This window comes from Tupaia chinensis, unplaced genomic scaffold, assembly GCF_000334495.1.
Source record: "Tupaia chinensis unplaced genomic scaffold, TupChi_1.0 Scaffold143843_1, whole genome shotgun sequence".
Classification (NCBI taxonomy): Eukaryota; Metazoa; Chordata; class Mammalia; order Scandentia; family Tupaiidae; genus Tupaia; species Tupaia belangeri.
Window position 1 is genome coordinate 388805 of NW_006203694.1, and position 23222 is coordinate 412026.

Here is a 23222-nt window from a genome sequence, read left to right on the forward strand (position 1 = left end):
CCTGACAGAATAGAGAGAGGAGAAAGAACTGTGGGGTCACCACATGCCATTAGGGGCTGCTTTATTCCTCCCCCTATCTTTCTGTTTCTATGTCTCTGCTAAGTGCACATGCCCTCTGGCAAATTTTTGATTGAGGTCCTACACATTCCTTCAGATCTAAACATGAAGGAGTGGAGAGTGGGAAGCGGAAGAGACTTTCTGTTGATTGAACACTATGTGCTGGAACTATGTAAGTTCCTTCTTATATCATCATTGAATGCATTCATTACAAAAAACAAACAAGGAGCCAGCAGATGGCATAGCAATTTTAAAAATTAATTAAGTGATTTCTCACTTTCTCATTCACTGTCTCTGTCTCTCTTTGGTGATTGCATGCATCCTATCACAACAACCTCTTAAAAAAAGAAAACCTTAGCTTAGCTTTATCTTGTGCTACCTATATTTCTTATAGATCTCAGCTTCCTTACTATAAAATGGTGATAACATGGCTTAACTTGAAGTTTTGAAGATTATACTGCACAAGGTCTTCATTAAGTAGTTGGTAATATTATTAAAAGAATAAATAAATTTGTCTAACTAATCTCTCTGCCCACATTCCTCATATTATCAATTTACTAATCTGGCCTTTCGTAAAATGTATACTGTATGTTCAGCATTGAAAGAATACCAGAGACAGTATAAGAAGCAGGAGGGAATCAAGGGGAAAAAGCATTCAATGGACAAAAAAATGGAAAATTATCTATTGATGACAATGTGTATGGTAATTTCTTTGACAGGACTAACATACAGGGTATTCATGCTGGAAAAATTTATTTTCAATGTTGTAAAGATACACAGTGACTGAATGTAAAAATTTTAAAATTAATTAATTAATTAAATAGAAAACTGCCACCTTCTTGTACCTAGCCAGCTCCTGCCATGTTAAACTGCCACTTCCTCCATGATGCTGTGCTGACCATTTCAGTATTAAGTGCCCTACTTTCCTCTGAAGGAGACTATTCCCTATTATAACCACTTCGTCCACCCAGCCTCTGTCAATATTTCAATACCTTTTAGCTGACACAGGCTGTGTCTAAATGTACCTTAGCAACTTTGTGAGCAGGTAGCATGGTGCTCCTCTACCAAGGGATTTTCTTAAAGTTCAGTGGACCCATTCACTGTGGTAGAAAACTCATGCTAGGACATTCCAGCTCTTAATATCAAGGGATGCATGCAGGCAAAACACGTAAGCATCTCAACAGTCATATTGATGACAATGTGTATGGTAATTTCTTTGACAGGACTAACATACAGGGTATTCATGCTGGAAAAATTTATTTTCAATGTTGTAAAGATACACAGTGACTGAATGTAAAAATTTTAAAATTAATTAATTAATTAAATAGAAAACTGCCACCTTCTTGTACCTAGCCAGCTCCTGCCATGTTAAACTGCCACTTCCTCCATGATGCTGTGCTGACCATTTCAGTATTAAGTGCCCTACTTTCCTCTGAAGGAGACTATTCCCTATTATAACCACTTCGTCCACCCAGCCTCTGTCAATATTTCAATACCTTTTAGCTGACACAGGCTGTGTCTAAATGTACCTTAGCAACTTTGTGAGCAGGTAGCATGGTGCTCCTCTACCAAGGGATTTTCTTAAAGTTCAGTGGACCCATTCACTGTGGTAGAAAACTCATGCTAGGACATTCCAGCTCTTAATATCAAGGGATGCATGCAGGCAAAACACGTAAGCATCTCAACAGTCATCTATACTACTTATCATTGTCTTTGCATTTATGTCTCCCCTTTATCCACCCTTTTATCCTCACTCCTTCCAAGAGTGATTAGACCTGATGCAGAGAGGAGAATCAAGCTGAGCAGGGTAGAACAATCAATATGCTTTCTTATTACCCAACTCCAGGCATACATGAAATATAAATGATGCCCATTAACAAAATGATAACACCAAGTTATCAGTTCCTACATTAGATTGAGATAAACAAGGGCAATTCTCTAAACAGCATCTGAAAATTATTTCCCCAGATTAGACCACATTCCGAAAGAACTGAGACAGTAATCAGATTAAGCATTCCCAGTAAACTATCCCAATTCTAAGGTTAAGCCGTATTTCCAGAAAACTTACTAAAACCTCAAACTAGACTGTCACATAAAACTGAGGCATCTGCTCAGATATGACCATAAGAATTAAGACAGTTTGGTTTAACTGATCATATATGCTTTTGAGTGATGAAAGATGACAGAAGGGTTATAAATGGCTTAATCTCAGAGTATCCCCTTCTTCTTTACATCCCAGACCCAACATCCTGATGGGGCTATGGCCCAGTGGCTGCTGACCTACCTCCCAAGGTAGCAGAGATGAGGAGGTGGGTGCCGTACTTTTTGATGATGGTATCGATGAACTGCTGAGTGGTGGGTCTCCTGCCAAGCAGGCGAATGCTCCTTTGAAACTCCGGCATGAGGGGCACTGGATGACGGACCAGATCTCTCCTCTCGATGGCTGTGTTCCTCACCTTCCAACGGGCAAACTCCCTGGGCAAAAGAAATGAGTAACACTCCTCAACTTTCCACCTCTGCTCTCAAGTCAAAGTCCACACAACCATCCCATTCAGGCATCTCTCCTTAAAGTGAGCAAGTGCCTGCAATTGCTTTTCATACATGTGAATGACACTCTGATCTGAAGCTTTCGATCCTTGTGAGCCAAAAAACACTTACTGAGTACTATTGTCATCACTGGGATGCTAGAGAGACACACTCACATTCTCAAATTTCTTACAGTGCTTCAGAATAAAAACCAGGAGTCATGTTTACTAGTTTATGGGTTAAAAAACTGAGGAAAAAGAAAGAGTGACAATAATAATAATCTGATGGTAAAAATGATGATAGTAATGATAAAGATTTTCATGGTACTATATAGTCTACAATACTATCATGTCCAACTTCTTATCTAAATATCATGCTAGCTCTGTGACAGCGATTGCTTATCGATCCTTTATGCCTATCATTGGACCTAGTCCTCCACTCTCTCACCAGACTTGAGTGATACTATAGAGATGGGATCTTCTTAGGTCCTCCCTGACCAGCCTTCTATGTACCTCAGTTCCTGTTTCATGGCAGAATTCAGGATAATGCCGGATAGCAAATAAGTAAGTGCTAGAAAGAAGGCAGGCAGGAAGGCTATGCATCAATGGACAGGTCTTATGGCAGAAAACAAACTGAAACCTGCTCTAAAAACTGCAAAAATCAAATGTTGTATACAGAGCTCACTTCAACTCCAAGTTTTTTTTTTTTTTCTTTTTTTTTTTTCAAGAGATTTTTTTGCTATAGTGTGCGTAACTTCCTGGAGAAAGAGTGACAGAAAGCAAGAAATTACTCCCACAGGGAGGACGGCCATGCTGCAATCCCTTCTCCTCCATTCTCCTCTCAGAATTTTGGACATGTACGCACTTGGGCCTAGTGTGAGTTTTAAGTTGCCAGGTCTGGGACTTGAACCGTGGTCCACTGTGTAGGAGTCTGGCAACATAACCATTGCACCATCTATTGGTCCCTTAACTCAAAGTTTTAACATACATTTATTGAGCTCCTGCTATTTGGAATAAATTAATCTATGTTCTGAAGACCATGTGCAGGAATTCTATTTGTTCCCTAACTAACAATATAGTAAATCAAGACCAAAGAGCACTAAACTTGGGAGTCCAAATCTTGTCCTGCCTGTTGCAAATTATGTGGTGGATTCTTAGGAAAAGCATATCTTCTCTCTGGAGCTTTATGTATTCACATAAAATTCAATTAATGTTGCCTATTACCTACTGATGGTAAAGGGATTACATGAAATAGTAAGTGTGAAAATACCTTTGGAAACCTGAAGCACTAATATAATGTGAAATATTGGTTTATAATATTATTTCCTCACATATCATTAAAGGTTCATAGACAGTGAACACAGAGCATGCAAATTGAGTACAAGTAGACATTTTAAGGGACTTAGCTCAGGTTTCTTGTGCTTAAACAATCATTGCAGTTCTTACCAAGACGTAGCACCACTGGAACAACCTACTCTCGGGTCTGCCTGAGTTACATGCTCCTGGTCCCTTGAGAAAAACAGACTAGCCAAGAAGGCTGGAAGGTCAGCCTTGATAAACGATGCAAACCAGAGTTTAATGAAAAGGTCTCTTGCTCTTGCCACAAGATTGGAAAGACAAATGAAGAAAGGGGCATGGGGCACCAAGAAGCAGAGTGGGGTGGGAATCAGGCCGGAATGTGCCTGATAATTCATTGCTGGAGTCTGACCCCATATTCACTTGAAACTGGTCTGAACAAAGATTTAACATTAGAATACATTTCCAAGCCTCAGAGCTCATGGTCTACTGAAGGACTCTCTGTCCATAATTCATAATATGGTTCAAATTCGAAGTCAGCTCAGGACCTAGATATGTACGTCAATCAACTGAACTCAATGAACCTGTACAGGGCACCTACTAAGTGAAATTTTAGATGTCCACAGGAGGGGAGGTGGACACATCAGAGTCTCTGTTCTTAAAAATCTCAGTCACAGGGAAGACAAAACATTCCCAGTGTACTGTTAATCAGGAATGACAGGACACAGAGGGAGAAACATAGACTTGTCAGAGAGGAGGTCAGGTTTGAACTGTAGTTTTGAAGTTTGCATGGAATTTAGATGAAGGAAAGTGTGCTTTAAAAAATAGTCACACAGAGGAAAGGGCAGAAGCAAGTGAGTAAGATACAGCATATGTTATGGGGAGAGCTGAACAGAAAAGAGGAAGTAAGAAGAAATAGATGTAGGAGGAGGCAAGATGGAACAAGTAGATGGATCTGACTTGGGTGGAGAGGACTTAACAGCCAACTGAGAAGAATTTCATAGGTGTGATAGGAAGCTAGTGACTTCTGGACCCAGTGACCTGCTTCTAATCAATAGAATATGAAAGTGATGAAGTGTTACCTTTGTGATTACGTTATGAAATACTGTGACTTCTAGTTTGATCTGTTTCTGCCTGTTTATCCCTCTCTTGCCAGCTCTAAATCTCTCTGGCTCTCTTACTTTCTGTGTTTCTCTCTGCCTCTGTCTGTCTCTTTCTCTTCCCCATGCCACTCACTGCCATGTTGTGAAGTCCACTATGAAGAGATTTACAAGGCAAAGAACCGAGGGAAGCCTACAGCCAACACCGTCTAAGGACCGGAGGCTTCGCAAGGAACTGAACCCTAACTGTAAACATATGTGTGAACTGGGAAGCAGACCTTCCCAACTGAGCCTTGAGTTGCTGAGAAAAGGACCCAGAGGTAAAGGTCCTAGGGTTCTGACCCACGGAAACTGCGAAATGATATAAAGTCACTAAGTGGAGGGATAATTTGTCACTCAGCAATCAATGAACAATATGAAGCAAGGAGAAACACCAAATATATACCAAGGAAAAAGTCTTTCCTCAGCATTTATCCCTGGAATTTATGAAGTTATATATACAGGGAACCAGCAGTTAGCATAATGGCTATGTCGCTGGATGCCGGGGACCACACAGCTGGACTCCCACGTAGTCGACCGCGATTCGAGACCTGGACCCGGTGGCTTAAAACTCACGCTGGGCGCGTGTGTGTACGTGCCCAAGATCCCGAGAGGAGAATGGAGGAGAAGGGATTGCGGCGTGACCATCCCCTCTGGAGGGTGATTTCTCGCTTTCTGTCTCTATGTCTCTCTCTGTCTGTCTGGCGAGCGCACGTGCCCTATAGCGAAAAACCTCTCCAAAAAAAAAAAGTTATATATACATATAATTATTACGTTTTATATATATATATATATATATATATATATATATATGCATATAAACACATCAATGTAACAGTAGATAAATACATGTAGGTACGCATATATGTATACATATACATATATATAAAACTTTCATTTGTAACTTATACTGTCTTGGGTTACTTTTATTTTTTCACTTGGACATGCTATATTCCTTAAAACTAATATCCAAAGGTTATGTAATTGGATAAAGATCACTTAGCTAGTGGTACAATAGGGTGTATAAAGTTGGTAACCTAAATCCTCAGTCATGCTTTTAATGTAAATACCGAAAGTTAGACTTGATAGTAGAAACAGTGAGAATACAGAGGAATAATGCCACTCTTACCACCAATTACAAGGCCATAATTTAGTTCTCTTTTTTCTTTCTTAAACAGTCTTTACAGTCTTTTTGAAGTTCAGCAGAGACTGCCATCTGTGTTCTTCCTTGAAAAAATGAAGAGAAATGCCAATGTTCGGTACCCAACTCCTCCCTCGGAGGTGGACCTAAGTCCTAAGAGAGGGGATACATGTAGCGGCTGAGCAGAGAACCAGGCCTGTGGGAAGAGTGTGGTAACTATGGCATGTTACCAACAAGCGTCAACTCCATGCCAGGCACTGCCTGCTCAGAACCATGGGCAGACTTCCTGATCCAATCCAAATTGTTCCATTTTGGCGAGAAGAAAAATAAAACAATAAGTTGCTGAGAAAATTTATTAAATGATGGGTGCTATTTGCATTAGTATTTCTACTTATAGAGGGATCAGAGAAGAGAGTTCCTGGCATCTGTTAGAAAAGGGACTGGATGGGGGAGCGGTGTCAAGGAATTCTCCTACACAGTTTAAATCGTTTTTTGAGAGACAGAGAGAAAGAAGGTGAGAAATCACTCCCCACCCACACACACACACATACACTCTGAGGGAATGGGCATGCCACAATCCCTTCTCCTCTATTCTCCTCTCAGGATTTAGAGCACGCACACACATGTACCCCTGATGAGGTTTAAACTCCCTGGTTCAGGACTTGAACCATTGTCAACTACATCGAAGTCCAGCAATGCAACCATTATGTCATCTGCTGGTTCCTCACAATTTGATTATTGAAGGAAGCAGGCTCTGGCCAAGGTAGGGGAAGAATGTTTCAAAAAGAATGAGCTCCACATGCAAAAATGGAGGGTAGTAAGAGGAGATGAGATAGTTGAACACAGAGGTATATGTGTATACGTTTGTGATAGATAATGATAAGAGGTAAGGCAGAGAAGTTGCCAGGCACCACAAGATCAAAGATTATGTATCAAACTACCTTATTAGATCTCAGTCTATAAAGTGGCCAGCAGACTAAAATCATTCTGGAGATAGGTTTATGTAGCTCAACACCCATTACAGGTAGTTGGGTTGTTGGAGCGAAGATTATAATAACCATAGGATTCTGCACTTTTAAACCTTTTACCAAAAAATACTTAAATAAAAGGGCTCTAAATCATATTGACCAATTCTGAAGTAGTTGAAAGGGTCAATTTACATATTCAAAACATATGCCCATCTTATTTCTTCAACTCTGAGGCTATAGCAGCAAACAACTGAGCAAAGGTTTACTCTCATGGGGCTTAGATTCTGGTAAGAGTGGACAGATAACAAAGGAGCAAATGTGTAATGTGTTAGGGGGAGAGGAGATAAAGTTATAAAGGCAGATTAAACAGGGGAAGCTGTTTGGGATGTGCCGGGGTGGGGGAGGGTAGTCAGAAAAAGTCTTCTTGATTAGATGACATTTGAAAAGAGATCTGAAGGAAATGAGGGAAGGACTATAGAACCTCCTAGTGAAGAATATTCTAGAAAGAGGAACCAAATGCAAAGGTACTGAGGTGGAAATGTGTTGCCAGGTATGAGGAACATGAGTAGCTGAGTAGCGGGCAAGATGAAAGGAAGAGTAACAGAATCAAAATAACAGAAAATGGAATGGGGTAGGCATAGATCTCAAAAGACTTCTTTAGCTTTGTTCAATACTTCTATTTTTAAATCCTTTCCTTTTTTTTTTTTTTTGTCACAGGGCATATGCATTCACTGGAGAGAGAAAGAGAGAGACAGTGAGAGGGAAAGTACCACCTACGGGGGATGGTCATGCCACAATCCCTTTTCCTCCATTTCTCCTTGTGGAATTTTGGGCATGCACGCACACATGCCCAGCGTAGTTTCCAACGCACTAACTCCAGGACTCTAGTCACTATGCAGTCAGCCATGTAAGATCCAGCAGCCTTAACCACAATGCTGTTGGCTGGCCCCTACTTACAACTCTTAAGAGACATATCCTAAAGTATGGTGAACGGCTAATGACATGTAAGTGGGTTCTTCCTGCCCACCAGGCAACTTTATGCCAATTACAAAAGCAAAAGCAACCCACCTGTAATAACTCATAGTGGACGCTACTGCTCAATGGCTAAGGCCACACGGGAGGCCTAGGTTCTGTTCCCAGCTGGTTTGGGTGCTCAGTGGAGTGTGCCTGTAGTCTTGGGCACGCACACATGTACCTGGTGTGATTTTCAAGCCTCCAGGTTCGTTACTTGAACCATGTGGGAGTCCCATGCCTCAATCGCTACACCACCTGCTGACCCTATTTTTAAATTCTAAGTATGGTAATATGAAAAGTCAAAAGAAGGTTCTGCACTACACAATCTGATTTATGTTCTAAAAGAGAAAAAGGCAACATTTTTTTTAAATGTCCAGACAGTAAATATTTTAGGCTTTTCAGCCATAAGTTATCTGTTGTAACCACTTAGCTCTGCTGTTCTCGTGTGAAGTAGTCACAGACAGTACATAAACTACTATACATGGCTGTGTTCCAATAAAACTTTATTTACAGAAGAAAATGAAAGGCCAGATTTAGCCCACAGGTAGTATGAGACCTGTCCTAAAATAGTTTCCCTCGAACTCTGTTCACAGAAGTCATCAAATCCCATTCACTCAATTCACAAACAGAAAAACTGAATGTTAAAGAGATTACCCAAGAACACACAGTGAATGACTGGCAGGGCTAAAATCAGAACCTACGGTTATGACTACAGTTGCAGTATCCTTTCCACTGAGACATACCACCTTAAAAAAAAATAATTAAAAAAACACAAAAGAAAATAAAGGAAAGAAAGCCTTGCTAACCATATCATCTGACTGCTCTGCTGGCCCAGGAACAATTTCATGTAAGTTCTCAGTGAATTGAGCACAACATAAAATATATCTTTCCTTCTGAGCCCACAGAGAAGGAAAATTCCCCTTGGAGGAGAAGGCAGAACTCACAATGGCATAGGATCTGCGGAATATGCTTATGCCCAATTAAGCATCCCAGCAGGGTGGGTGAACCAATTAGTCTGAGATTAAAAAAGGATCCTGGATGGTAGGCATGGGGTGTCTGCAGCAAGGCCCCGTCCCACTGGGGGAGCTGAAAGTGGGAGGGCGAGTGATGACAGGGGCAGGGGATGGATGAAGCTACAGCTGGTGTTGCAGGATTTGAGATGAGCCTGGAGAGAAAATTGTAAGGCCAAGAGTTTCTTTACAGAGCTAAGCATTGCCTTCATTGAAATTCCTTCATTCTCTTTGTTACTGCTCTCCTACACACACACAAAGGGAGAGAGAGAGAGAAAGACACTCAAAGACACATTGAGTGTGAGGTTTCAGGGAGGGAGAAGATGATGAGATAGGAGAACTGACTTTGCGCTCTGAAAAGGTGTTTCTTCTCTTGAATACCCGTCTCCACCTGTGAAATAAGTCAATTGAATTAGACCATCTTCACCCCTGTGTCCTTCAGTCTAGGCTCTGAATACAGAAGAAATCTTGAGTTAAAACCTGACTCTGCCATCTATTGCTTACTCTCTGTAAAATGTAAATGGCATCAGGGCCAGCAGGTTGACTGACTGTGATTTGAGCCCTGGACCTGGCTGCTTGCTTTCTCACTTTCCCTCTTTCTCTGTCTCTTTGGTGAGCATATGTGCCCTGTAGCAAATTTTTTAAAAATAAATAATAGTAATGATGATAAATAAAATTAAATGAGTAATTCTTTAAAAAAATGTGAATGGCATCTACTTTACAGGAAAGGGGTTAGGGTTATATGAGGTCATAAACACAGTACCTAAAACATAATCAGCCTGCAATAAAATGTTAATTTCAAGTTATCATCAATATCGTTATTGTTATTATGATTATATGTGGTTCCAATGGGAAATTGCATGACCATAGATAGATAGCGAGGTAGGAAGGGAGAAGAAACAATTGTGCCATTTTTAAAGTTTCCAGCAGATAGAACATTTGGCAAAGGTGAGATTTGATCCTTGTTATATATATTGAAAGCTGTAAGACTACATTTATGAAATTGAGCATTAGCTCATGAACTCCCTCCAGGTTTATTTCCTCAGATGTGTGATGATGACTAAAATCATGCACTTCTACAAACTGTGCTGTGAGAGTTAAATAAAATAATGGTTGGGAGAATTGTTTATAAATTCAACTATAGGGAATCATCAGCTGATGTTGGCATTAATTATTTTATTATTTGTATTGGGCATATTTATAATTATGATGTTGACATTATTTAAAATATTCTATTTTGAGGGTACCATTTCTACCTTCAGAGTTTTGAAGAGAACACCTCCAATAGATCTGGTTCCATAGTTTTAGATAAAGGTGAGTTTTCTCCACTGTTTTCTATATAACTGAGTTTACAAATGGCCTTTGAATAACTGAAGTGTTATTTTACTCTTATTCACAAGGTAAGTTATATGAGTTATTTATTTGGTTGAATCTGATCCTACTGCACACATGGTTGGAGGTAGTTTTTTAAAACACATATCTAATAGGCTTTAAAATATAGAAAAATATGATAAATAAAGAGAAAAATAAAACATAAGCTTGGGTGAAAATTACATGTGAAAGTAATCCTATAAACTCCTAAATATTTGATGGAAATGAGCTATAAATGTCTCTGAGCTTCCTCTCAGCCAGCAAAACAAGGGAATCAGAAAGTACCAAACCATCAAGAAAATGGCAGAGTAGTAGTTGTTCAGAGTTGAAGAAACACAGATTCCCTGAATCCTATGAAAAGACACATATGTCTCCCATTGTTTCTCATAAAGAGATGAGTGTAGATGATGCTGATGGTGACGGCCTCAACAACATCCCCAATGAGTTTGACTAACTCAAGGTAGCCTAATATATTTACTGAAGTACCATTCAGGAAAGCAATTTCATTAAACATATTATAATCCAGACATGTAGCTCTCTGGTGGTCTGACTTAATCCCAGGATACACTTTAGAATATTTTATAGACATTGTACCCACAATAAATATTTGTTGAAAGCATGATTGATTACAGTTATGTTTGCATTTGTTTATTCCTCGTGAGTTTATCCATTGGTCTTATTAACTAATTATTTAGGAGGGAAGAAAAAGAGGCCTCAACGTATCAATTGATAGAGGAGAACACTGGGACCACTTCCATTATTGTTAGAAGCAAACTATTCCCAGAGATGGACCAGTGGAATCACAGAGGAGAAGAGCAAAGAGATGAAATCACTGAGCAGAGAGGACATTTCTCTTGCCTGCCACTGCCAGTCTTTCCCACAGGATCCCCAGTCAGAACAGGGAAAGGCGAACCCAAGGGCATACGTGAAGAAGAAATGATGCATTTTAATGAGGGTGGAGGTTAGCACCAAATCCCTTGCCTGCCTTCATGTCCCAGAACTTAAGAGGAAAGGCAGCTGAGGACCACAACATCCAAGAGGGTCTCTCAGAGCATTATGGCCTCAGAGGAGTGAGAGAAGGAAAACAGGACAAAAAAAAAAAAAAGAAAGAAAGAAAGAAAAAAAAAAGAAATGAAGAACTGTCTCTAAAAGTGTGATTATGAATAGTATTACTTTAATTACAAGTAAAGCTGTTGGCTTAACTTTATAGAATAATATAATCCTTGATTACAACTTGTATATAAGTCCTCTATTTTCCAAAGTGTGTTCACTTAAATAATGGCATTCTTATTTTTATACCGACTCCAATAAGAGTCATGAAAGTTTTTAAGGAATGAAGTTCAGAGAAATAGGGCAACTGTTCCAGAGGAAGCATATTGGGATGAAGCTACATGTTTCTGATTAAGTAAAAATGTGAGAGGAAAAAAAGTAGAAACACAACAAGCACACATGGATTGGCCCTCCATTTATATGAAGGGAGACTAGAAGAGAAAAGTGAGATTCTTTATGAAGTGCTAATTGGTGAAGGCAGGAGGACACAGTGGAGGTTATGAGAATTAATCACTGGGAAGATAACTCAGAATGATTTGCTTTAGTTAATTCTGAACAGCCACCGTTTCCTAAGACATCTTCCACACACCGAAGCCTCGCCATACAGAATCTAAAACATCAGGATGAAAGGGCTTTTGGAAAGATCACCCAAGGCCATCACATCATTGCACAAATGAGGAAACTAAAGACTAGAGAAAGAAATGGACTTGTGGAGGTCACAGCACCACTGGTGGCAAGGAGGAATAGAATCTCAGATTCAGCATTTTCCACTTGAAGGCACTGCCCCTCCCTTTGTATTGACTTTGGGAGGTCTAAACTGCTTGAATCTTTAAAAATAAATAAATAAATAAATAAATAAATAAATAAATAAATAAATAAATAAATAAAAAGACTTTTTGCCTTAGGGAGTGAACACTCACCAGAGAGAGAGAGACAGAGATGGAAGAGGGAAAGTGAGAAATCACAACTCAATGGGCATGACCATGCTGCAATCTCTTCTCATTCGTTCTCCTCCCGAGATCTTGGGCAGGCATGCACACGCGCCCAGCCTGAGTTTCAAACCAGATCTGGGACTCAGAACTGTAGTCAGCCATGTGGGAGCTCAGAAATGTAACCGCTACACCACCTTCTGGTCCCCAATACTTGCATCTTTACAAATCTCTGTCACCATGTGCATTATTCTCCCAACAATGTAGAAGATGAAGAGTATTAAAATCCTCATCACTCATGAAGGAAATAAAGGTCCAGTATAGTGAAGACCACTTGGCAAATCTTGTGCCAGAGCTGGGATAGAAATTGAGAGTCCATGATTCTCTGTCTGGGATTTTCTCCGTTTTTCCCTATTCTTTTCCCTGCCCATTTTGGCATCACCATGTGAGTGGAGCGGAGGCATTGATTCTCCAAGACCACTTTGCTTGGAACTCCTGAAATCCTCTGAAGAAAAACAAAATATAGGATACCAAAGACAAGCAGATTCTCATTCCAGTGAGCAATGGAAAAGGTACACAAAAAAGGTCTCTTCCCAAAGGCACTGTGGCACTGTGAGATGAGCACAGACTTTAGTCAGATAGGCCTGGGTCTGAATGCTAGGAAAGCCACTCATTAGTTGAGGGTTCATTTTCAGAAATCTCAGCATCTCTGAGCTTCTTGATCAGTGCAGTAGAACTCTTCGTACTTACCTTGCAGGGTTGCTGCAAGGATTAAACATAATGAATGCAATTAATCTGGCAGTAGTAGCTACTCAATAAATGTTAGCTATTTATCCTTTGGCAAAACATTCTAAAAGGGGAGTTTGTCGTATAACACATAACTTTTAATGGATATTTTAAATGATCTTAATATGCCTATGGGCTCCAGGGATTATGCAAACTGCATATAAATAAAATATTTAAAATTCTGTTTACTCAATTTGTCTCTCTGCTTATTTCCAAAGCATCTATTGTGAAAGCATGACTCATAACTAAATATAGATTAATAAAAGTTTGGAGTGGCAATTATTTTCCAATTATCATAAATCCCATTAAACATTACAATTATATGTATTTTCTCTTTCAGATCACAAAATTTGAGAGCTCCAAGGGAACACAAAAATGTCTTTATCACTGCCTTCAATCGTTGGATGAAAACATGGAGATCCTGAGTTGGGAGATCATTTTCCCAAGGATACACTGCTGTCAGCAGCAAGGTTGGTTTTAAAATCCAGGTCTTGCACACTCAACTCTCTGCTCAATTCCTCTGCCATGGTGCATCTTTTTTAAAGAAAAAATGAGCCACTTTTCCCCAGCAAGCAATACTGCATTTAATTGACAATTTCTCCTTGTTAAAATATTTTAGCACACTACCATCTCTTGGGCCTCCCTGAAATCCACATTTTCACCTACACCCTTTTCTTTTGACTCTTTTGTCATCCTATAGAGAAATCTTCTCTGTCTCTGTTTTAAACTAGTTAAAGAATATATTTTTCTTCATTTCATTCAACACATGTTCACTAAATTTCTAGCTCTATGTCAGGAATTGGGAATCTATAATCATCCCTTACTTAATCTGAATGCATCAAAGTCTTTAAAAAATATTTAACTCACAAGTCAACAAACTATAGTCCACAGACCAGATTTGTCCCTGCCTGTTTTGTAAATATGTTTTTATCAAAAACAACTATTTACTTATTTACGACTGTTTCTGCATTAAAATGACAGAATTGAATAGCTGCAACAGAAACTATAAGATCCACAAAGTATAAAATATTTTCTCTTTGATCCTTTGTAGGAAAAGTTCAACCTATTCATCTGGCCAAATAATGCATTTCAAGGAAATAATCAAGGATCCTGGGTCAAAGATAACAGCTCAAACTATTCGAATAGGTAGATCATTAGGTTTTTGGGTTTTGTCTTCCTTCCTTCCTCCCTTCTGCCCTCTTTTCCTTTCTTCTTTCTTTCCTCCCTTTCTCTATCCTTTTCTTCCTTCCTTTTTTCCTTCCTTCCTTCCTTCCTTCCTTCCTTCCTTCCTTCCTTCCTTCCTTTTACTGTTTCTTTCTCTTTTTTCCTTCCTTCCTTCCTTCTACAAACAGAAGCCCCCAAATTGTTCAAAAACTAAGGGGCTATGTGAATTAAAAAATAAGGATTTTTTTCACACAGCGTTCTTGGATTGCATTTTTTTTGTAAACGCCCAAAATCTCAAGAGGAGAATGAAGGTGAAGAGAATTTTTTTCTCATTTTTTCATTCTCTCACTCTCCCCCCACCCCCATCTCACAAGTGCACACACCCTATAGCCCCCCAAAAAATTATTATTTAAATACATACTGTAAGAAACTAATTTTTAGAATGCCCCAATCACACCTGAGTTAAGAAAAACATGTTTCAAGTAGAATTTATGATTTGGTGATTAAAGAAGGTAATTAACTTGGTATACAAAATGACAATAAAAACACAAGAAAAAGCAGGCAGTGGAGGAGAGTTCTAAAATATTCTTAAAGGTATTTCATTGCCTAAATATCACAAGAAAGAAGATACCACCAATTGTCCTGGTTGGTGGGTCTGATGAGTTGCAATGTCATGAAACATGGCTTCAAGTTAGATGAAAATAAACAGGAAGAACTGACAGCAAAGTAAAGCTCTGTTCAGTAAAGCAAATTGATTCTATCAGAACTGATCAGAAAAGAATGAGCTGCCCTGGGAAACAAGGAAGTTCCAGTCTTTGAAGATATTGGAGAGTTTGCACAGAGAAGGTTGCTAAGCTACCCAGGTCAGCCTGGCACTCCATGTCCTCCTGGCTCAGCCTCCAAAGTAGCTGGAGTTACAGGTACATACCACTGTGCCCAGCCTTTAGATTAAACTGGGACTCAAAGTTGTGCCTCCTATGCAGTTTCAGTCTTTGGCCCTGCTGCTGGGTCAGGACTTAGCTGTTTTCAGCTCTGAGCTAGTTGGATGACACTCGGCCCCCTGTTCTATTCTAAGGTCATTCCCAGAGTTTGATGTTAACTATTCCTTCTTCTAAAGTACTCAAAAATGGTTCCTCCATCAAATTACCCTTCAGTTCCTTCTTCACATTTCCACACATGACCACCAGATGTTCTTTTTCTTGAGCATAAAGATATTTTGATGGCCATTCCATAGAAAAAACAAACAAAAAACAAACAAACAAACAAAAACACTGTTTGACAACCATTCTTCTGTAAGCTCACATAGTACTTTCCAGAAGGAAGTACAGTACTCTCGTCTCCCTTCTTTTTTCTTTTCTCTTCTCTCCTCATCTTCCTTCTCCTCTCCTCCCTATCCTTTTCTCTCTATTCTGCATGTAGATTTTATCCAACTCAAACCCTAAATGATGCTGTTTAAATCCATAGACTCAGACACAAATAATATCTCTTTTCTTTTCTAATATTGGACATGCTAGTTTTCCAGATTCATATGCCTCAGCAAAAATATATATTTGCATCCTCACATGGGCCAAGTGCATTTCATTAATACTCACATGTATGCTGGGAGCTGGTTATAATCATCCCATTTTACAGAAGAAGAAATTCAGGCTCAAAGACTCCAACCCAAGTTTAACTCAATTACACTATGTGCATACTGGATCTGAATTAAGATTCCTTTCCACCCAACATTGTCTAGGAAGCTGAGCACCCATTATAAGACTCAAGCCCATGAATTTATATGACCTGTTCTTAAACTATCTTGTATTTCTTACTTCTTGTATTTTTGGCAAAGTGATGCCAATATTTTGGCCTCCTTAAAAGCTGGAATTAGATGTAGAGAAACTAGCATTTGACTGTTTTCTACTATAACAGAATAAGTTGAACTATCTTAGAGAAATAATTATTTCTCTTGGGTTTCACATTTTTTATCTGTAAAATTGACAACCTTTTGTCTAGACATGAAAATTCTTATTCTTTAATTTATTCTTTCAAATATTGGAAGAGATAGAACACCTATGATGATTCTGTATCTATTTTAAGTTGCTAAACAGGTATAAACAGTATAGACTGAGAAATTGAATTTCTGCTACAAAAAAAAAACCCCACAAATAATAGTATCTTAATAAGCATCCTGCAAAATAGCTAAATCATATATATAAAGACAGACTTCTCTGTGGATCGAGATGGCTGCAGGACCCATCTCTTCCTTTACATCCTTCAGGCCAATGGATGTACTTGAAGACTACGAATCCATCTGTGCTATTTTAAAGTGAGGTCCTCAGATCACCTCTTCTAGAAACAAGACCTCATGCAAAATTTGGCAAATCAGAATCGCCACCCCTGCCTTTTTAACAGGCTTCCAGGTGATTCTTCTTTAGAATAATATTGAGAACTTCATGACTGAAGGACCTACCTGTTTTGTTTTTGTTTTTGTTTTTCTGCTTTGGACAATCGTCTGTCTCATTCCCATCTAATAAATTCCTTCTCAGAGTGGCCCTGAGCCTCACTTCTCTAGAGTTCCTTCCCTGACTCTCCAGACAGTTCATTCCCCCCACGCCCCTCACACCCCCCAGTGAACACGGCTGGCAATCATTAACTGTGCTGATTTTATTGTCATACCTCTTTACTCTAGACAATAAGTAGCATGGGGCTGGAACTGTATCCATTTTTCTCAGTTCTTAGTGCATTGCCCAGAACTCATGAAATATCTAACAACAATTATTAAATAAATGAAACAATACAAATGAGTTTATGAATGGATCTTCTCTCTTTTCTGACACTGAGAAACTCAAGTTCTTAGGCACTCCCTACAATCAGATTGTTTCACTGCCAACTCTAAGCCCTTGGAATCTGGCAAGTTACCTTAGGACTCTGTTTCCAAATTGCTTAAGTCTTCAGTGACTTCCTGCTTCTATTTATTACAGTACCCTGCTCCATGTGAAGTCAGAGGTGGCAATTAAATCCTGAGAAGTGAGGAATTTTGGAATTAATCCTTAACACCTTACTGCTTTCATTTTTACTTTTCTAATCAGTAACATGTCTAATAAGCCGAGAGATCTGCAGGACAGGAGACTTACAGGATTTAAATAAAATTCTTAATCAAGACATACACAAGCACAAATCCCACCCACTGTGGTCCCCTACTTCCACCTTGACAACCTTACATTCCTTCCCAAATATTACAGCCAGAATTATCTTCTCAAAGAGTGTGTTGACTCATATCCCCTCCTCCAGCTTGTTGGGAAGCAGCCAGTGAGACTCATTGCCAATAAAGTAAATAGGAAACTCTTGGGTTTGCTCTCAAGATTTCTCACATACAAGGATAAACTTCAAATTCCCAGCTCTTTTCTATATTACCTTGTTCTCACTCCTATCGGATTGAACTGTTTTGTTGATCTAGTCAAATTGAACTGTTCTATTGACCCACTCATATCTAATACCACCCACATTCCCCCCTTTTTACATTTATGTGATCATCTAAAGACTAGCCCTTACCTGAAATGTAGTCCATGTGTCTTAACAGTCAAAATTATCCACTGATGATAACATGTATGATAATATCTTTAACTGGACTTATATACAGTATTCACACTGGGAGAACTAATTTTACAAGCTGTAATAATATCCCACTTATAAGGGTAGCTTAGTCAGGGTATTCTTAGCCCCTAGCTAAGTGATTAAATGTATTAAAAAATAGGGACCAGCAGGTAGTATAATGATTACATCACGGGACTCCCACATGGCTGATCGTAGTTCAAGTGTTGGACCTGGAAGCTTAAAACTCATACTGGGTGCATGTGCATGTATGCCCCAAATCCTGAGAAGAATGGAAGAGAAGGGACTGCACTGTGGCCATCCACCCAGGAAGTATTTTCTCACTTTCTGTCTCTCTATCTCTCTCTGTCTCTCTGTGAGTGCATGTATCTTATAGACTTGAAAGAACAGGATAGAAGAAGCCTGAATTGCCATGAAAGGAGCATCATAGGTAATTCTGGTGATGGCGCAGAAGAAAAAATGGCTGCAGGAAAAGCCTTAATCTTATAAGAGATTATTTAAAGTATCATGACCAGAATCCTGGTAGAAATACAGGCAGTATGACTATGCTGATGGAATCTCCAATGGAAATGAGCAGCAAGGTGTTCAAAAGTGGGATAAAGGCCATCCTTGTTACAAGGTGACATAGAATTCTGCTGAACTGTGTCCATGCATGAGGGCTTTATGGAAGTAGAAATTAAGAACAATGAACTAGAATTTCCAGCAGGACAAATACGTAAATGGCAAAAAATTCAGGGTCTTTGTGGTTTCTTATAACTACATATAGTATAATGCAAGAGGACAGAGGTGATTTAAAGGCAGAGTTTAAAAATTAAAATGGAAGGAGAAAGGAATTACATACAAAATTCGCAGCATGGCCATGTGAAAAGGGAAAGGATGTGTTTAAGTAAACCAATTAAATGACCAACCATTTGCTAAAGAAGTAAGTGTGGGCAGAAGAGAACACAGTGGGATTAATCAGGACAATAGATAAATGACCCTGAAGACATTTCAGAGCTCTTCTAGGGTCTCAAGGGCAAGATTTCCAGAAAGGCCTCAGCATTCACTGTCCACTCTCCACATTTAGATGCAGCACTCCTTGGCAACCGCAGCTGTGGCTCAGGTAGGCAGCTTGGGTTGCACTCCTGAGGGCACAAATCATAAACCTTGGTGGTATCCACATGACGCTACTTCTGCAGGCAAGTAGAATGCACGGGCTGTCGAGATGTGGCTAGGGGAATTTGCCTCAGGATGACTTACACCTTGCGTCTTGCCCATATCCAATTCAGATGAGATTCTGAACATCAAACTTTTGAGTTGATGCAAGAATTAGTTAAGACTTTTGGGAGTTTTGGTGATGAGATAAATGCATTTTATGTGTAAGAACAAAAATGTTGGGGACCAAGGTTGGATTGCTATGATTGGGATGTGTCTGCCAAAAATCATGTGTTGGAAACTTTATCTCCAATGCAACAGTGTTAAGAGGTAGAATCCTGCGAGGGGATTAAGTCATGAGAGCTCTGCCCTCATAGACTAATGCCTTTATTGTGGGAGTGAGCTTCTTACAGAAGAACATGTTCAGCCCTTTCTTGCTTTCTCTCATATTCTCTTTGCTCTTCCACCATGGGATGATGAAGTAAAAAGGTATTCATGAGATACTGTTCCCCAGTTTTGAACTTTCCAGCTTCCAGGACCATGAGCCAATAAATTTCTGTTTGTTATGTTACCCAGTCTCAAATATTTTGTTACAATAACATGAAAATGACTAACACAGTACTCTTCTAAAGACAAGAGATACAACAGTCATTGAAAAGGATAGGTAAACTGTCACCCTTGTGAAGCTTACATTCTAGCAGGGGAAAGAGACAATAAACACACCATAGACATGCAACAAAATGCCAGACAATGGTAAGTTTCATGGAAAAATAAACCCAGCTAAAGGGACATATGTTGACAGGGGAAAAGAAGCTCATTTTTAGAAACTGGCAAAGGTAGGTTTGGCAGGTGGTATGGTGGTTAAGGGTGCTGGACTCCTAAATGGCTGACCATGGTTTGAGTCCTGGATCTGGTGGCTTGTTTTCTCACTTACCCTCTATCTCTCTCTCTTTCTCCCTCTCTATCCCTTTCTGGACAAATTTACAAGAAATAAAGAAAGAGAGAAAGAGAGAGAGAGAGAAAGAGAGAAAGAGAAAGAAAGAAAGAAAGAAAGAAAGAAAGAAAGAAAGAAAGAAAGAAAGAGAATTCTTTTAAAAAAACTGACAAGGGTAAAGAGCATTAATTTTGGGGGATCAGCAGATGGCATAATGGTTATATCCCTGGACTGCCAAGTAGTTAAACATGGTTCGAGTCCCGAACCTGGTGACTTAAAACTCTCACCAGATGTGTGTGCATGCGTGCCCAAGATCCTGAGAGGAGAATGGAGAAGGAATTGCAGCATGATCATGCCCCCCTCATCATGCCCCCCTCAGGGGTGATTTCTTCCTTTCTGTCTCTCTGTTGATCATACTCAACCTTGTCTCTGCCTCTCGAGTGAACACACTCAGCCTACAGCAAAAATCTCTGAAAAAAAAAGAGAAAGAAAGAAAAAGAAAGAGAGCTAATTTTCTCTGAGAATGAGAAACATAACCAGAAACTAGAAAACTATAAGGGAAACTTAGAAACTCATTTTTACCAGAAGTGGAGCACAAGTCCAAAATGCTGTGAGTGAACTGAGAATGTTTAGAAAATGACAAGAAATCAGTTGGACAGAGAGAGCGGTAACAGGGACTAAGTGAAGCAGTACCTGGTGAACCACGATGAATTTTGTATTAAGTAAGATGAAGAGCCAAGTTCTGAGTCAATCCTTGGAAAGAACGCCCTAGCTGCTATATGAAGAGTAACTTTAGACAGGGGGAGGACACAATTGGATGCAGGGTGGCCACTGCAGTGGTCCAGATAAGAGCTGGCAGTGTCCTGCACAAGAATGGCTATGGTCAAAATGGCGATAAATGAATAGTCCAGAGCTGTATTTTCTAAGTAGAGCCTACAAGATTTTTTGATGGTTGTGGGCTGTGAAAGAAAGGAAGAGAAGAAGTACATATACGCTCCCTCACATGGGTTTCAAATAACTGGGTCAATAGTAACATTGGCAGATAAAAATGGAAACATTCATAAAAGATACCTTTCAAAGGAGACACCAAGAACTCAGACTTTGACAGGACACATTTACAAAAGCTAATATAATACATAGTTGGATATATAAGTCTAAGTTCAGGGCATTTATCTAGGTTGGGGATATAAATGCGAATTATCAGGATAGATTCTATAAGGCCATGAAAATAATTGAAAACACACGAGATAATCAAAGGTACGCATAGAAAGAGAAGAGGCTAGAGGACTGAGACCCCACATGCTCTGATATCTACAGATTGAAAAGAGAAGACTATGGTAAAGGGATTGAGAAGGCCATCACAGTGGGCAAAGGAGATCAATAAAAGAGAAGTTAAGTAAAGAAAGTGTTTTAATTAACATAAAATAAAAATTGTCTGCCATAGTTTACATGGACTGACTTCTGTTTACCTCTCCAATTTACACACAGGGGCCTTTCCAGTCTTCCAAAAGGTAAGGATGCATTGGTGCTTGATCTTTGTAACCTGCAGGGGGTGCACTTTGCTCAAATCTCTGCAGTGCTACTCCACAACATTTAAAGTTCAAGATAATCTTAGGGCACCAGAGCTACACCAGTCCGCATCCCTTGGTTTTCATTATTTACGGCAGTTGCATCACTATCTGCAATTATTTTACTCATGTGTTTGCATTTTATTGTCTTTCACCACATATTCTCTAAGCCTCAGTCCTTTCCCCCACTGCATCATCAACTCCAAAAAGACAAAGACATTATTTTATTCATTGTATGGCTTGTCACATAAGCCTATTAAACTATGCCTGGGATTTATTAGGTGCTTAATAAATATTTGTTGATATACAAAGAATGCACACATCTAACTCCCACCGCTCAAGACCTAAACAAGATTCTAGTTCATTTATGGAAACTTCTCTAAGTCTTCTACTTCCATGGAAAACACAAGAAGCACTAAAATGTAGAAAAAGGATAGACCTGGAAATCAAGTCCCAAGGGGTCTCAACTCTGCCTCTAACCAGCTGTGCAGCTTTGCACTAGCACTCAATTTTCTGGGCTTGTTTTCTGCACAACAGGGGTTATAAAGATCCTCCCTGCACAGGTTTCCTATTCGACATAATGTAAAAAGGGCTGACCACAGAGAAGTGGCCATAAATGGTGACTATTATTTTGTAATCAGAATCCCTTTCTCCTTGGTATTCCTAAAGCAGGCATCATGGCCCTGAATTATAATTCTTTTACATGAAGGTTTTGTCCCCATCAAACACTGCGGAATTATCAATACCAGTTCATCGTCACCTGAGTACTATGACTTGCAATTTCTAGTTTCCTTATAAATGCTTGTGGAATGATTCACCCTTCCCTCCTCAGGGGCATGAGGCATTTTTAGCCTGAATTTCTTCCGCTTCCTTTTTACTAGTGATTTCTCCCCTCCAGTGTTTGTGTTGGGATTGTGAAAGTTTGCTCATATAATCCCCCTGCTGGCCACCTTTCAGGATTGCTTTCTCTTTTGTCCTTTCCTTTTTTCTTTCTCCCTCCTCTTTTTAAAGCTAACATTTATACAGTGCCTTTAGTTTACTGAGCACATCTCAAATACGTTAGATTCATCCTCAAGGCTGCCCTATATGGGAGAGGTTTTTATTTACCCCATTTTGGAAATGGAGAAACTAATGCTCCACAGGTGACATGACTTGTATAAGATCATGAAGCCAGAAAGCAGAAGGACCAGGAGAATATTTCAGGTACATGTGCATTCTGAACTCCTCGCTCTACATTACTACACTACCCATTCATTCAATTTTATCAATTAATTGATGCAAACATTCATTCAGCAAATATTTATTACCTGCTAGATAATAATCTAAGCATTTGGGATACAGATACATTAATGAATAAAACAATCGCAGACCCTTCCTTAGGAAAATTATTTTCTAGCAAGGGAATATTTTAAGCCACTAAATTGAAAAGTAATAAGTACTATGAAAAAAGAAGGAAAGGTAAGAAGGGTTAAGGATATTGGAAGTGCTAGCAAAGGGAATTAAATTTTGCATATGACATTCAGGTTGATCTCTCTGAGCAGG

The 23222-nt window shown here is 39.3% G+C and overlaps 1 protein-coding gene across 2 annotated transcripts in view; it reads right to left on the bottom strand.

Annotated features, from left to right (window-relative positions):
• BRINP1 (BMP/retinoic acid inducible neural specific 1) overlaps positions 1-23222 on the bottom strand; it is a 157882-nt gene that overhangs the window by 83132 nt on the left and 51528 nt on the right. For both annotated transcript variants that reach the window (XM_027767028.1, XM_014582842.1), the window contains exon 2: positions 2342-2532. In XM_027767028.1, the coding sequence (XP_027622829.1) occupies positions 2342-2532 (191 nt within the window). The remainder of the gene's footprint in view (positions 1-2341; positions 2533-23222) is intronic.